Source organism: Oncorhynchus nerka, linkage group LG20 (genome assembly GCF_034236695.1).
Source record: "Oncorhynchus nerka isolate Pitt River linkage group LG20, Oner_Uvic_2.0, whole genome shotgun sequence".
NCBI classification, from domain to species: domain Eukaryota; kingdom Metazoa; phylum Chordata; class Actinopteri; order Salmoniformes; family Salmonidae; genus Oncorhynchus; species Oncorhynchus nerka.
The window spans coordinates 60,926,572-60,942,963 of NC_088415.1; the positions used below are offsets into that span (position 1 = coordinate 60,926,572).

At 42.5% G+C, this 16,392-nt stretch overlaps 1 protein-coding gene across 1 annotated transcript in view; it reads left to right on the top strand.

The window, feature by feature from the left end:
• The first annotated feature begins 549 nt into the window (after positions 1 to 549).
• Positions 550 to 16,392, top strand: part of LOC115102887 (solute carrier family 26 member 6-like) — a 32,474-nt gene continuing 16,631 nt past the window's right edge. The window contains exons 1-12 of the mRNA XM_029623302.2: positions 550 to 920; positions 7,631 to 7,770; positions 8,486 to 8,596; positions 8,718 to 9,058; positions 9,247 to 9,399; positions 9,934 to 10,016; positions 14,250 to 14,397; positions 14,750 to 14,863; positions 14,963 to 15,040; positions 15,121 to 15,216; positions 15,610 to 15,716; positions 16,274 to 16,343. Coding sequence (XP_029479162.1) covers positions 781 to 920; positions 7,631 to 7,770; positions 8,486 to 8,596; positions 8,718 to 9,058; positions 9,247 to 9,399; positions 9,934 to 10,016; positions 14,250 to 14,397; positions 14,750 to 14,863; positions 14,963 to 15,040; positions 15,121 to 15,216; positions 15,610 to 15,716; positions 16,274 to 16,343 — 1,581 coding nt within the window. The 5' untranslated portion in view covers positions 550 to 780. The remainder of the gene's footprint in view (positions 921 to 7,630; positions 7,771 to 8,485; positions 8,597 to 8,717; positions 9,059 to 9,246; positions 9,400 to 9,933; positions 10,017 to 14,249; positions 14,398 to 14,749; positions 14,864 to 14,962; positions 15,041 to 15,120; positions 15,217 to 15,609; positions 15,717 to 16,273; positions 16,344 to 16,392) is intronic.

The window sequence follows — 16,392 nt, forward strand, 5'->3', positions numbered from 1 at the left end:
TTATTACCTGAACTGTTATTCATTAGATCACCCTGACATAAAATGTGTAGTGTATTTGAGGTTGAAAAATTCTTCTGAAGTTTGTAATTTCCTTTGAAGTTTCAGACTTGATTTTCCCTTCCCGAAAAATGTATCAACACATTTATTACAATCCACGTAATAATTCACATTTCCTGCAGGATTATTTTCCTGTCTCAAAGTAAGATCCCATACTGTAACTAACTGCAATGTTGTTGATCCATCCTCTGTTTTCAGTAATCACAGTGGTAAATCCCAGCAACAAATAAATGTGTATTTGGGTTTATTTGGCTTTTCTATAACCAGCTAATTTTCTTGGGAACAGTAATATTTAGACAACATGATGCCATGTGTGTTGTTTGTACATAAACAGCCACTCCTTTCCCTTTTTACAATATATCACTCCTGAAGATATTTTAACCACAAATCTCAATGTCCTTATCCGAGACCGAATCAGTCAGCCAAGTCTCTGTTCGAACCAGAATATCAGGGATTGTGTCCTGCACCCAGGTATGAGGAAGGTCCAACTGAGATACAGCCAGGAGTACACTCAGTCTAGCTTGGAACATAGAGTAGCTTTTTTTGTACCTCTTATCAGGGTGTTTGACAGTTTGTTGATAATTGTGAGACCTCTGTTGTTTTGGAACAAGACTCTGTACACTGTTTCAGACTAGAAGGACAGACAAAGAGACATAGACAGAAAGAAAAGAGAGAGACACACAAAGCAATAAACACACAGACATTCAGTGTTGGAAGACAGCCATGGGAGTTGAGGAGCAGAGGGCTGGGGAGTTTTACGTGGAGAGGGATGTTATGAACGAGCTATGCTTGGACAAGTTGGCCAGAAGACGGACTCACTCCACCAGACCTCCCCTGAAGGAACGGGTGAAAGATTCCCTCAGGTAAGATAGTAACTTCCTACTGGGCACAAACTGGTTGAATCAATGTTGTTTCAATGTAATTTGTCAACGTATTGTGATGTGGAATTTAGTAAAATACATTGGATTTGCAAAAGTCATCAATGTAGACTGATTTAACGGGATTATGTCATGGTAACCAATTTTCAACATAGACAAACCTTGCATAAATGGGTCTCCACTTAAAAACTCTACATTCACTACTGCAATCGTAGTCATTTTAAAGGGTAGATTTAACAGAGCAAATGAAAAGTAAACATACTTTATCAATCATATCATCAATCATGCTTATTAGGCCCATGTAGCTATCATTTGAATTCAACCCAGGATTCAACAAAAAAATTGAAAATAGGTCTAGGGCTTCAAGCTTTTGTTGATTTCACATTTATTCTACAAGTTAGTAATTAATATGTTGAATTCAAATCAAATCAAAGTTTATTTGTCACGTGCTCCAAATACAAAAGGTGTAGGTAGACCTTACAGTGAAATGCTTACTTACAGGCTCTAACCAATAGTGCAAAAAAGGTGTTAGCTGAACAATAGGTGGGTAAAGACTAAAACAACAGGCTATATATAGTAGTGAGGCTATAAAAGCATAGAGGCTACATACAGACATCGGTTAGTCATGCTGATTGAGGTAGTATGTACATGTAGATATGGTTAAAGGGACTATGTATATATGATGAACAGAGAGCAGCAGTAGCATAAAAGAGTGGTTGGCGGGTGGTGGGTGGCGGGACACAATGCAGATAGCCCGTTAGTCAGGTTAGCCAATGTGCTGGGGCACTGGTTGGTCGGCCCGATTGAGGTAGTATGCATCCCGTAAAACTGCTGCCATTTCTTCTGGCACCATCTAACAAGTAATCTAACATTTTCCCAACAACTACCTAATACACACGAATCTAAAGGGATGGAATAATAATATTTACATATAAATATTTGGATCAGCGATGTCTGAGCAGCATAGGCAAGGTGCTATAGATGGTACAAGGTACAGTATATACATATAAGAGGAGTAATGTAAGATATGTTAACATTATTAAAGTGGCAATGTTTAAAGTGGCCAGTGATTTGAGTCTCTATGTAGGCAGCAGCCTTTCTGAGTTAGTGATTGCTGTTTAGCAGTCTGATGGCCTTGAGATAGAAGTTGTTTTTCAGTCTCTCGGTCCCAGCTTTAATGCCCCTGTACTGACCTGGATGGTAGAAGGGTGAACAGGCAGTGGCTCGGGTGGTTGTTGTCCTTCATGATCTTTTTGGCCTGTGACATCGGGTGCTGTAGGTGTCTTGGAGGGCAGGTAGTCTGCCCAAAGTGATGTGTTGTGCAGACCGCACCACCCTCTGGATAGCCTTGCGGTTGAGGGCGGTGCAGTTGCCGTATAAGGTGGTGATACAGCCTGACAGGATGCTCTAGATTGTGCATCAGTAAAAGTTTGTCAGGGTTTTAGATAACAAGCCTCCTGAGGTTTAAGAGGCACTGTTGTTATCATGTGCCTTTTACCTAGGAGTGGCTTCCGTCTGGCCACTCTACCACAAAGGCCCGATTGTGCTGCAGAGATAGTTGTCCTTCTGGTAGGTTCTCCACAGAGGAACTTTGGAGCTCTGTCAGAGTGACCATTGGAATACTTGGTCAGGGGCCCTGACCAAGGCCCTTCCCCCCCGATTGACCAGGAGGCCAGTTCTATGAAGAGTCTTGGTGGTTCCAAACATCTTCCATTTAAGAATGATGGAGGCCACTGTGTTCTTAGGGACCTTCAATGCTGCATAATTTTTTGGGGGTCGCTTCCCCAGATCTGTGCCTCGACACAATCCTATCTCTGAGTTTTACGGTCAATTGCTTCGACCTCATGGCTTGGTATTTGCTCTGACATGCACTGTCAACTGTGGGACCTTATATAGACAGATGTGTGCCTTTCCAAGTCATGTCCAATCAATTGAATTCACCACTCCATTAAAGTTGTACAAACATCTCAAGGATGTATCTTAGATGAATCTCATAGCAAAGGGTCTAAATACTTAAGTAAAAACCTGTTTTCACTTTGTCATTATTGGGTATTGCGTGTAGATTGATGAGGAAAAATACATAATTTTAATATAAAGCTGTGACGTATCAAAATGTGAAACAGTCAAGGGGTTTGAATACATTTCCGAATGCACTTTATATACCGAAAACTCCTCAGTTTCATCAGCTGTCCTGGTGGCTGGTCTCAGACGATCCCTCAGGTAACGTAGCCGGATGTGGAGGTCCTGGGCTGTCATGGTTACATGTGGTCTGCGGTTTTTAGCCTGGTTGGACATATTGCCAAATTCTCTTAAACAACGTTGGAGGCAGCTTATTGTAGAGAAATTAACATTCAATTCTCTGACATCAGCTCTGTTGGACATTCCTACAGTGAACATGCAATTTACACGCTCCCTCAAAACTTGAGACATCTGTGCAATTGTGTTGTGTTTCAAAATTGCACATGGTAGAGTATCTTTGTATTGTCCCCAGCACCTGTGTAATGTCCATGATGTTTGTCCAGCTTCTTGAAATGCCACACCTGTCAGGTGGATGGATTACCTTGGCAAAGGATACATTTCTCACTAACAGGGATGTAAACAAATTTGTGCACAACAACGCAGTTTATTACGTATCTTTTATTTCAAATCATGAAACATGGGAAGAACACTTTACATGTTGAGTTAATCTTTTTGTATGCTGTACCAGTCAAAAGATTGGCCAAATCTACTCATTCAAGGGTTTTTCTTTATTTTTTGCTATTTTCTACATTGTAGAATAATAGTAAACTATAAAATAACACATATGGAATCATGTAGTAACCTAAAAAGTGTTAGACAAATTCAAGTATATTGAATATTTGAGATTCTTCAAAGAAACCACCCTTTGATTGATGACAGCTTTGCACACTCTTGGCATTCTCTCAACCAGATACATGAAATGCTTACTTAGAGTACACGCCCTTAATGAGCAATGCAGTTTTAAGAAAAATATGAGGATCGGACCCTTTTTTTATTTTTAAATTTCGCATAATAGTCATACCCAAATATAACTGGTCGTGAAGCAAGGATATGCATATTATTGATTCAATTTGAAAGGAAACACTGAAGTTTGTGGAAATGTGAAATTAATGTAGCTCAAACACGTTAGAGCTGGTAAAAGATAATAAAAAGAAAAAACATGAGGGTTTTTTTTATCTTTGAAATGCAAGAAAAAGGTCACAATGTATTATTCCAGATTAGGCGCAATTTCACTGTAAAGCTACTTCAAATTGGACAGTGCAGTTAGATTAACAAGAATTTAAGCTTTTTGCCCATATCAGATGTGTCTATCTCCTGGAAAATGTTGTTGTTACTTACACTATCTTACTATTGTAACAGTATTTATTCAACCTTAAAATTAGAAAGACATCCATGGACACATTTGTCTTGAAGTTTACTGTAACTATAAATATCCTCTTATGTAATCTTAGAAAGTGTGCATGTTCAAGATAGCATGCAAAGGTTGCAGGTCTGTGGAGATCACATTTGCTTTAATAATCTGCACATAACTTTGTTGTGCTTTAAAATGGTTAAAAGCGCAGTGACACTTTTGGTTGTCTTTTTGAGTGGGTATTGAACAAAAATAAGCGCAACATGTAAGATGTTTCATGAGCTAAAATAAAAGATTGCAGAAATGTTCCATAAGCACAAAAAGCATATTTTTCCAAAAATGTTGCACAAAATTGTTTACATTGCTGTTAGTGAGCATTTGTCCTTGGCCAAAATAATCCATCCACCTAACAGGTGTGGCATATCAAGAAGCATGTTCATCACACAGGTGCACCTTATGCTGGGGACAATAAAAGGCCATGTCCAGTTTTGTACCACAACACAACGTTTTGAAGGAGCAATTGGCATGTTGACTGCTGAAATTTCCACCAAAGCTGTTGCCAGAGATGTTTATGTTAATTTCTCTACTATAAGCCACCTCCAATGTCGTTTTAGAGAATTTGGCTGTACATTCAATATTCAGCAGACAACGTGTAACCACGCCAGCCCAGCACCTCCTAATCCGGCTTCTTTACCTGAAGGATTGTCTGAGACCAACCACCCAGACAGCTGATGAAACTGTGGGTTTGCATAACCAAAGAATTCTGTACAAACTGTCAGAAACTGTCTCAGGGAAGCTAATCGTCCTCACCAAGGTCTTGACCTGACTGCAGTTCGGCGTCGTAACTGATGGCCACTGGCACACTGGAGAGGTGTGCTCTTCATGGACGGCAGGGTAGCCTAGTAGTTAGAGTGTTGGACTAGTAAGCGAAAGGTTGCAAGTTCGAATCCCCGAGCTGACAAGGTTCAAATCTGTCATTCTGCCCATGAACAGGCAGTTAACCCACTGTTCCTAGGCCGTCATTGAAAATAAGAATTTGTTCTTAACTGACTTGCCTAGTAAAATAAATAAAAAATGGATGGATCCCGGATTGAACTGTACTGGGCAGATGGCCGACAGCATGTATGGCGTTGTGTGGGCAAGCTGATTGTGAACAGAGTGCCCCATGGTGGCGGTGGGGTTATGGTATGGGCAGGCATACGCTATGGACAACAATCACAATTGAATTTCATTCATGTCAATTGTAATGCACAGAGATACTATGAGATCCTGAGGCCCATTGTCGTGCCATTCATCCGCTGCCATCACCTCATGTTTCAGCATGATAATGGACGGCCCCATGTCGCAAGGATCTGTACACAATTCGTGGAAGGTGTACGTCCCAGTTATTCTATGGCCTGCATACTCACCAGACATGTCATCCATTGAGCATGTTTAGGATGTTCTTGATCGATGTGTACGATAGCATGTTCCACTTCCCGCCAATATCCAGCAACTTCGCACAGGAATTGAAGAGGAGTGGGACAACATTCCACAGGCAACAATCAACAGCCTGATAACTCTATGCCAAAGGAGTTATGTCATCGCTGTATGAGCACGTGGGCATCATTTGAAAGCTTATTCTATTGCGGACAAGTTATAAAATACAATCTTACAGTGGTAGGCTTTCAAAAGGCAATCCAGAGAAACAGATTGTAATTTTTGTGCACATAGAATGGAGTCATGAGAGCATTCAAGTGACCTTTTCCGCAGCAAATCACAATAAGACAAACACATGCTTATTCGGTTCAGGACAACCCAGTGTATAAGATCCTTGCAACTGTGGATTAAGCATAACAATCATAAACGTTGATACTGTAAATTACATGAGTTTTCAAATATGGAAATGTGATGTAGACATTTGCACTCATGGGTGTGTGGTTTGATTGTATGATATCAACACGGTCTTAATTAGAATCCTCAATGTCTCATCTTCTATAACACATCGACTCTTCTCTCTTCTCAATGCATTTCCCTTACCCAGACAACAACAAATGTGCAAAAGTAGCCCCATGTTGATGGTGGGGTTATGGTATGGTCAGGCATAAGCTATGGACAATGTTCACAATTGCATTTTATTCATGTCAATTTGAATGCACAGAGATACCATGACATGATCCCGAGGCCCACTGGGTGTGGTAGCGAAGCAAACTTTTTTTATAATAATAATAAGACTAAGATAGAAATCTAAAGTTGTGCTTTTCCTTCAGCAAGCACACCTAATAACATGAGTATGCATGAAATCTAGTGTTCTTGCCTTCAGCAAGCACACTAATAGATACAGTAAATAGCCCAAAGTTACTGCTCTTAAAAAAGTAATAGTCTCGTCTACCAGCCGGCTCTTCCTGTATCAAGACGTCTGGTTTTACAATGCCTCAGAACGGGACTTGACCAGGAGTCTATGGCAGAAGCGGCAAAAACAGTTGCTGGTTTTAAATGGCTGATCTCTAAGTTCATCACCATGTAGCTCAACCCATAGAACACGTATCAACTAGGTGGATGGTCGGGGGGCCGGAACAAGTCAATTTGACCGCAAGAATCGCAAACAGATATAATATTTGACTAAAGCATAATAATTTCAAAACTTTCTTGCATTTTTATATGATCATGTCACTCTAAGTGGGAATACTTTGGAACAGATTTCAAAAATGTAAATCACTGGAGCTGATTTCCTGGTGTTTTTATAGTCTTTTGTGTCTAATGACATAAGACAAATAAAACCACTCGTGGGCCAAATTCGGCCAGTAGGCCGCCAGTTGGGGAACCCTGCCTTACTACCTCCCCCGTACATTGTGGACTTCAAACCGCGAGCAGCGCAAGTGATTTATACAAAATCTGAGCGTACACATCTTATTAATAGTTTGATATGCTCAAACTCAGAATCAATTGTGCTTCCCCAAAATAATATGGTCAATGTGATAGGATTTTGAAAAAAGATGAAATTCTACAAAATGTTCTATGTAGGCTTACTCCCTTTCCCGCCTCGATTGTAACTACAGCCCTATGGCACGGTGTTAACAGGCTCTATGTGCCACCAAAGGAGATGAAACCTGGTCCTGAATTGCCATCATGTGTGCTTGGCTAATGTTCCAGCCTAGCTCTAAGACTCCTGGTCAGTTTAATTAGAAGTGTAAGAGATGGAATGGAACAAAACCCTGCACTCACTGTGGCACTCAAGGAGCTGAGTTGCCTGCATGCCCTATTCAACACACAGCGGAAACACAAATGGATAACAAAAATGTATTATTCTTTTCTCCACTTCTCCAACTCTTCCCCCTGGTCGCAGGTGTTCAGTGCCCAAGCTGAAGCGTTCTGTGCTGAGCTTTATACCTATCCTGTCATGGCTGCCTCGTTACTCAGTGAGACAAGACGCACTGGGAGACCTCATATCTGGCATAAGCGTTGGCATCATGCACCTGCCTATGGGTCTGTACCACCTCTACTGTTTGAACACACACAGGGCCCAATCCTAACTTGAAATCAACAACACATGATGGGAAAAGTACTAAATAGTCAAACCTGACCAAAATGTGTAGAAAAAGACTCAAGTGAAAGTTAACCAGTTACTTGAGTAAAAGTCTAAACTATTTATTTGAAAATGTATTTACTGTAAGTTCAAAAGTACCAATTGTTTTCTTGAGTGTAAGTAAAGTTAAATGCTTATATTAAGCCAACCAGACAGCAGCATAAAAAAACAACAATCCGACATAATTTACAAATGAATCATTTGTGTTTAGTGAGTTCGCCAGATCTGAGGCAGTAGGGATGTTATCTTGATAAGTGAATATATTGGACAGTTCATGTCCTGCTAAGCATTAAAAATGTTACCAGTTTTTTGGGGGGTGAAGGTAAATGTTTAAAAAGTAAATTATTTTCTTTAGGAATGTAATTGAGTAAAAGTTGTGACAAATAGAAATATTAAAGTACAGATAGGTCTACCCATATAAATTACTTAAGTGGTACTTTACACCACTGAGTACTTAGTCACTTTAAGCCACTGCATGTAACCACATGTAAATCTTTCATTGATACGTTGTTGATCTCAAGTTAGTGTTGCATCTCTTTGGGCTGAGAATACTATATGATAACTATCTATTTTGTGAAGTCTATGAACACTGACATTTCTTTAATGTTTCCCCAGGTTTGGCCTATGCTCTGCTGGCCTCTGTGCCCCCAGTGTATGGCCTCTACACTTCCTTCTACCCTGTACTCACGTACTGCATCTTTGGCACCTCCAGACACATCTCCATAGGCAAGACAGAGTGTGGAAGGGGGGAAGGAGAAAGAGAGAGAATATGAAAGTTGTAATCAAAGGAATATGCTAATGATTTCCCTACCATGATTTTGTGTGTGTAATGTGTGTGTTCCCTCAGGCACATTTGCTGTGACCAGCATCATGATAGGCACCACAACAGAGAGGCTGGCCCCAAACAGTAACTTCATGACTCTAAATGGAACCAATGGGACTCAAGTTCTAGATGTAGTAGCCCGGGATGCCTTAAGAGTACAGATAGCAGCCAGCACCACTTTTCTGAGTGGGATCTTTCTGTTTCTGCTGGGCATGATTCGGTTTGGTTTTGTGGTGACGTTCCTGTCAGATCCCCTGGTACGTGGTTACATGACAGGAGCAGGTATACAGGTGGTACTTTCCCAACTCCCAAGCCTCTTTGGGATCCGCGTTGGACGCTTCTCCGGACCTCTGTCTCAGGTCTATGTGAGTGCACACAACACATCCACACACAAACAGATGATTCACACGTACAACAGTCATAAATGTTTTCCAACTGCTGCATGTTTGCAGAAACTCTCTCTCTCTCTCTCTCTCTCTGTCTGTCTGTCTCTGTCTCTCTTTGTCTCTCTCTGTCTCTCTCTCTGTCTCTCTCTCTCTGTCTCTCTCTCTAGCTCCTAATAGATATCTTTAGACATCTGCCAGAGACTAACATTGCGGCCGTGGTGGTAACTCTAGTGGCCTTGGCGGTCCTCATAGCGGTCAAAGAACTCAACATTTACTTTGAGAAGAAAATGCCTGTGCCCGTTCCAATAGAACTCATAACGGTAAGTCCTCTACACCAGGGTTAACCAAACTCGGTTATTTGAGTCAGCTGTGTAGTGCTAGGGAAAAAACAAACACATGGACCAAGTTTGGGAAACCCTGCTCTACATCTAACACCTCTGTTTATTTGTCATACAATCAATTAAGTCTTTTGCTCCTCATTCCTCTCTTTTGGTCTCTTGAACGACACGTCTAGTGAAAACCTCTAGAGGGCAACCTGTCACCTTGGCTGATAGGAGAGTAAGGCCAGAAAGTGGTTCATCCTATTTTCAGTTTAATTTTCCGTATTTGCACATAATCAAGAGAAGTGTATGTGTCTCTCTGTGTGCATGTGCCCAGTTCATCACATTGATCCGGTAAAATGATTAGTTGTGTTAAATAATCGGCCTGTTTTTGTGCATGGATTCCGAACACAGCAAAGCCACACAGGGTCTGAAATAATGATTTACTCACAAATACACATGTACACAACAGGACAGGCGATGTTGTGTTATTGTGAGCATGGTAACTTATGTGTGTCCATGTGTGTGTTACAGATCATAGTAGCAACACTTATCTCTTACTACTGCAAACTGAGCAGCCTATACAAAGTGGCCGTCATCGGACAGATCCCCAAAGGGTGAGTGTTTATGCATTAGTGTTTGTGGGTGTGTAGGGGAGTTCTAAGGTCAGTTGAGTCCACAGGAGAAGAGGAGAGGGAAGATAGGGGAAGGTGATATGGTGTAGTTCATTGGGAAAGAGTCATCCTATTCACCTTGTTCTGGAACGTCACAGTGATCGTAGCAATTGTGTTTCTATTTCCGGCAACATTTGTGCGACGCTAGCGCATGCAAAGTGGTACTTTTAGTTGAGAGCTTGATAGTTTTACACTAACAGAATCGCACAAAATCCTAAAATTGATCAACATGACAAGCATTATATGTTCAGTACAAGTCTCAATAATTGGATGAAGAGGCAATTTTTACAACAGCAATGTTTTGAACACCAACCTCTACGTCGATCTGAATGTACCCGTGGAGCCCCATGCGACCTGCATCCATCTCCTAAAGACGCAGAGTCTTTGCGGCTCTGGCTCAAAGCGTTGAACCTAAAGAAATCACCAAAACGTCCCTTTGTGTGCTCCTACAAGAAGCCTACAGTGGAGCATCCTTACCCCAAAAAATGGCTTGGCTACGATGCTCCACTGATGAAGAAGCATCGGGTGTTGGTCAGGCAGTCATCAGTGATAGGTAAGCCAAACGCTTGATCAGTTTGCCTGTGTCACACCCTGACCTTAGTATTCTTTGTTATTTTGGTTAGGTCAGGGTGTGACATGGGTGATGTATGTGTCTTGTCTGGGGGTGTAACCTATCTAGGTGTTTTTATAAGTCTATGGTTGCCTAGATTGGTTCTTAATTAGAGGCAGCTGTCTATCGTTGTCTCTGATTGGGAACCAAATTTAGGCAGCCATATTCTTTGGGTATTTTGTGGGTGATTGTACCTGTTTCAGTGTGCCAGTGTTTAGTGTTCACGTTACGGGACTGTATCGTCTTCGTTCATTTTGTCCATTGTTTAAGTATTCCCATTAAATATGGATTATATTCACGCTGCATCTTGGTCCTCCTCTCTTTCACCCGAAGACAGTCTTTACAGCCTGCTTTCATTTTGTGTCTCCCTCTTACATTTCTATCTAACCACAGTCTCATAATATACACATTTGCTCAACAACTCAATATTAAAAACTTCTTCCGGCTAGGGTCTATTTTTCTCCACGTTCTGTCTGACTGATGTGCCCAGAGTAAACTGCCTGTTACTCAAGCCCAGAAGCCAGGATATGCATATAATTGGTACCGTTGGATAGAAAACACTTTGAAGTTTGTAGAAATGTTAAAATAATGTATGAGACTATAACACAATTGATATGGTAGGAGAAAATCCAAAGAAAAACCAACCGGAAATGTTTTGTTTTGAGAGCCAATGCTCTTTCAATGGAAAGCTATGGGTCCTATGCAATTCATATGGCTTTCACTAGATGTCAACAGTCTTTGTTCAAGGTTTCAGGCTTGTTTCTTCTGTAAAACTTTGAGTGTTTTTGGTGACAAGCCGAAGTCTTCAGCCTCCTGACGTTGAAGAGCCGCTGCTGCACCTTCTTCACCATGCTGTCTGTGTGGTTGGACCATTTCAGTCCACGATCATCTCCTTTGTTTTGTTGACGTTGAGTGTGAGGTTATTTTCCTGACACCCTCACCTCCTCCCTGTAGGTCGTCTCATCGTTGTTGGTAATCAAGCCTACCACTGTAGTGTCGTCTGCAAACTTGATGATTGAGTTGGAGGCGTGCATGGCCACGCAGTTGTGGGTGAAGAGCGAGTACAGGAGAGGGCTCAGAACGCACCCTTGTATAGCCCCTATCATAGGGGACAGGGATGACAACTTGCTGTGAGTCCAGATGAACACCTTACTTTCTCTCAGTCCCATGCAAAACATACCAATTCCTGGCTGACTGAGCTGGTGCGTGGAGGTGGCACCGGATAGACCGGACCGTGAAGGCGCACTGGAGCGCTTGAGCACCGAGCCTGCCCAACCTTACCTGATTGAATGCTCCCCGTAGCCAGGCCAGTGAGGCGAGGTGGAATAGCCTGCACTGGGCTGTGCTGGCGAACCGGGGACACCATGCGTAAGGCTGGTGCCATGTACACTGGCCCGAGGAGACGCACTGGAGACCAGATGCGCTGAGCCGGCTTCATGGCACCTGGCTCGATGCCCACTCTAGCCCGGCCGATACGAGGTGCTGCAATGTACCGCACCGGGCTATGCACTGGTGACACCATGCGCCTCACGGCATAACACAGTGCCTGCCCGGTCCCTCCAATACATTTTTGGGGCTGCCTCTCGCCGCCGCACTGCCTCCTCATACCACCGCCTCTCGGCCTTCTCTGCCTCCAGCTCAGCCTTAGGGCGGCGATATTCTCCAGCCTGTGCCCAGGGTCCCTTGCCGTCCAGAATCTCCTCCCATGTCCAGGATTCTTGTGATTCCGGCCGCTGCTGCTGCTGCCCGTTACCACACTGCTTGGTCCTTTCTTGTTGGGTGGTTCTGTAACGCTTGTCGTCTGGGGAAGGAGAGGAGGACCAATGCGCAGCGTGCTAAGTGTTCATATTTTAATGAACACTGAAAACAAAACAATAAACAGTCCTGTAAGGTGCAACACAACACTAAACAGAAAATAACCACCCACAAAACACAATGGAAAACAGGCTACCTAAATATGGTTCTCAATCAGGGACAACGATTGACAGCTGCCTCTGATTGAGAACCATACCAGGCCAAACACAGAAATAGAAAATCATAGACAACCCACCCAACTCACGCCCTGACCATACTAAAACAAAATACAAAAGATTGTGACACTACTCACCTGGATAAACCTCACCTGCATAAACCTACCTTGCTTCACCAACATGAGATTTGACAGGATACTTACAGATTCCCTCATTAATACAGCAGTTCTGTTGATCCACAAATACATGTTACCATAACCAATAAATCATGACATTCTCAACTGATCCGTTGTTGGATACAAGTACCCAAGCAGAGTGGTAAGAGCTGCTTGATTGTCTGGGCTGAACATCGGCCTTCAAAAATACCAATCCTTTTCCCTCCTCTTGGCCCACCTTACCACTGTGGAGGTCATTTTTCGTAGTGGAACCATCCACTCCCAAGAAGAGCATGAAGTAATGAAAAATGTCCCCATACAGAACTTCAGGCCATTTTATCACGGACGGATGGGGTACGGTGATACCATCCGACCTCCGAAGAGCCATTTGTGTGTTTTCCCAAATGTGAGCCATGTTTTGTTTTTGTTTATTTGTTAAGATGTGTTAATGATGCTTGTTTTTTAATTATTAGCTGGCTACCACTCTGAGGTAATTCACTAGCGTTGACAGAAGTTGTGAAAGGAAAACACAAACACAATCGCGTTTGAATGGAACTGGGTCGAGTGGGCCGGGCTACATAAGGTGAATAGACAAAAATGTCAAAGTCAGATAAGGAAACACAGATACAGTGAGCAGAGAGAAGTGTGTTGACAGTGAAACAATTATCAACAGCCAATAAATGTCAGCCTGTTTCATCAAGAGGCAGTTTTGGACATGTCAGGGTGGGGTGGCAGGGTAGCTTAGTGGTTAGAGCGTTGGACTAGTAACCAAAAGGTTGCAAGTTCAAATCCCCAAGCTGACAAGGTACAAATCTGTCATTCTGCCCCTGAACAGGGAGTTAACACACTGTTTCTAGGCCATCATTGAAAAAAATAATTTGTTCTTAACTGACTTGCCTGGTTAAATTAAGGTAAAAAAAAGTGTTTTAGCTGAATCTGCATGGTCTTGAGATTGCATGAGTGGCAACTGCTACTATCAGTTGTTGAATGCAGCTTATCTGAATGGAGGATACAGTATTCATAAGCTTGATCATTGTCACTGGTGTAAATTGATAATTTCATTCTTTCAAGTATCAAATCATTTTCTTCATAACATGGCTTTACCTTAGGTAGCCTACAGGGCTTTATCACTTTGTTGATCATTTAGGTTACTTTGAGCAATCATAACTTATCCTGTGCATAGATACACAGTTAAACACCAATGTCATTATTTGTTTGTGTACCTGTTTCAACACTTGATACCAGCAGCAAGAGTCAAGGGGATGTGTTGGGGAAGGAGGATGGGTCTGGGCGAGGCAGTAATCAATAAGATACATTTTTACAGTGTCTTTGAACCACATAATTCTCCTCTATCCCTTCCTCCCCCTGTCCACTTTAATCTCTCCTTCTCTTCCTCTCCACTCCTGTCTTCTCCCCATCTCCCTTTCCTCTTTATCCTTAGACTACAGCCTCCCAGTTCACCTGACGTTAGTCTGTGGGGTTCTATAGTTGGTGACGCATTCGCAGTTGGCATAGTGGGATATGCCGTTAACATCTCCTTGGGAAAAATCTTTGGCCAAAAACACGGCTACACTGTGGACAGCAACCAGGTGGGACATGCACACACACACACACACAGACCAACAGAGGCATGTGCTTGGGGCTGCTTTGCTCTGAAGTAGTGAGACAGGAAGGGAACACACAGTGTCTGTACCAGCTTACAGCTCTCTGATCCTGAATGTTTAATGGCCGACACGCTCTGTTCAGTCAAGTATGAAGGAGAAGTACACCAGCAGCTTTGAAAAACATACTGAATAGATCACTGAATAAGCACTAGGACTTATTTACTGGGGTTGGCCACAAGTAAATAAACCCCAATTTAATTGAGCCTCTCCATTCTTCTAATCTCCCCCCTCTCTTTCAAACTATTTTTCTCTCTTGGTCTTCTTTCTCTCTTTCTAGGAGATGGTGGCTGTTGGTCTCTGTAACATAGTGGGAGGATTCTTTCAATGCCACGTTGTTGCCGCTTCTCCGCCCCGTACCCTCCTCCAGGATAGCACTGGGGGCAAGACACAGGTAACACACAAAGACCTACACTCATACATGCACCTCCACTTGCTAATATTTACCTACACGTGCACACTAACTGATGTGTGTGTTTGTACATTTTGTCAGGTTGTGGGGATGATTTCTTCAGTACTTGTGCTGATCTTCATTCTGCAACTGGGGACACTGTTTGAGGAGCTACCCAAGGTATCTATGTCTCCATCACCTCCACGCCATCCAAACACAGACAACACCACTGATCTGATGAGTGTTTGTGTGTCCCCTAGGCTGTCCTGGCCTGTATAGTGCTTGTGAACCTGAGAGGCCTTTTTATGCAGTTTAAAGACATTCCTGAACTCTGGAAGAGCAATAAGTTTGACCTGGTGAGCAGTTTTATTTATTTGTTTATTTCACCTATTTTTAACTATGCAAGTCAGATAACATCAAAATCTTATTTACAATGACGGCTTACCCTGGCCAAACCCCAACGACCCTGGGCCAATTGTGTGCCGCCCTATGGACTCCCAATCCCAGCCGGATGTGATTCAGCCTGGAATCCTAGATTCCTTCCCGGGACTGTAGTGACGCCTTTTGCCTTAGACCGCCGCACCACTCGGGAGTCCGAGTGGTGAATAACACATCTATACACTTCATATTTATATCCTAAAACATGCATCCTAACTTGAGATTAACGTATATGACTGAAATGGGGTTTGAGAAACCCTGATTCCTGGGTTTTCCACATACTGATTACCTGTGTCTCTGCTGTCCCCTAGCTGGTGTGGTTGGTAACTCTGGTGTGTACTGTCTTGCTGAACCTGGACCTCGGCCTAGCTGCATCCATCGGCTTCTCTATGCTCACTGTCATCTTCAGAACACAACTGTGAGTCTGAGTGTATTTCATTTGTATTTATTATGGATCCCCAAGGCAGCAGCTACTCTTCTTGGGGTCCAGCAAAATTTACGCATTTAATACCATTTTAAAAAGTGTTTGTGTGTTTTATAAGAGAGATTTACCTTCTAAAACAGTGGTATTCAAAAATTTTCAGCGGGGAACCCGTTTTTTCCACAATAATTTATCACAACCCCACCCCAAATATGATACAACCTTAAAATCGGTACATTTACATTTTTCCATCAACAATTAATCTACATTACGTTTTAACTTCTTACGGAAATGAAAGGAAACCAGTAAATACATAACCTCTATATATTTTTTTCTCCAAAATGTTTTTATTTTGTCCCATACAAAAATCTGTACTCGTATTATTATAATTTTTGGGGCAATCCCACTGGTCGCGACTCGGACTTTGAATACCATTGTTCTACAGTGAATGTATTGTGTTTCTCTTCTTCTTAAAGAAGATAACATCTGTCCTCTCTCTCTCTCGCGTGCGTGCGTGCGTGCGTGCGTGCGTGCGTGCGTGCTCTCTCTCCCAGGCCGAGGTACTCTATCCTGGGGCATGTTCCTGGGACTGAGCTCTACCTGGATACAGAAACATATGAGGAGGTGAAACGGAGCTGTTTACAGTTTTTTTTGTATTGCTTTAGTGCAATTT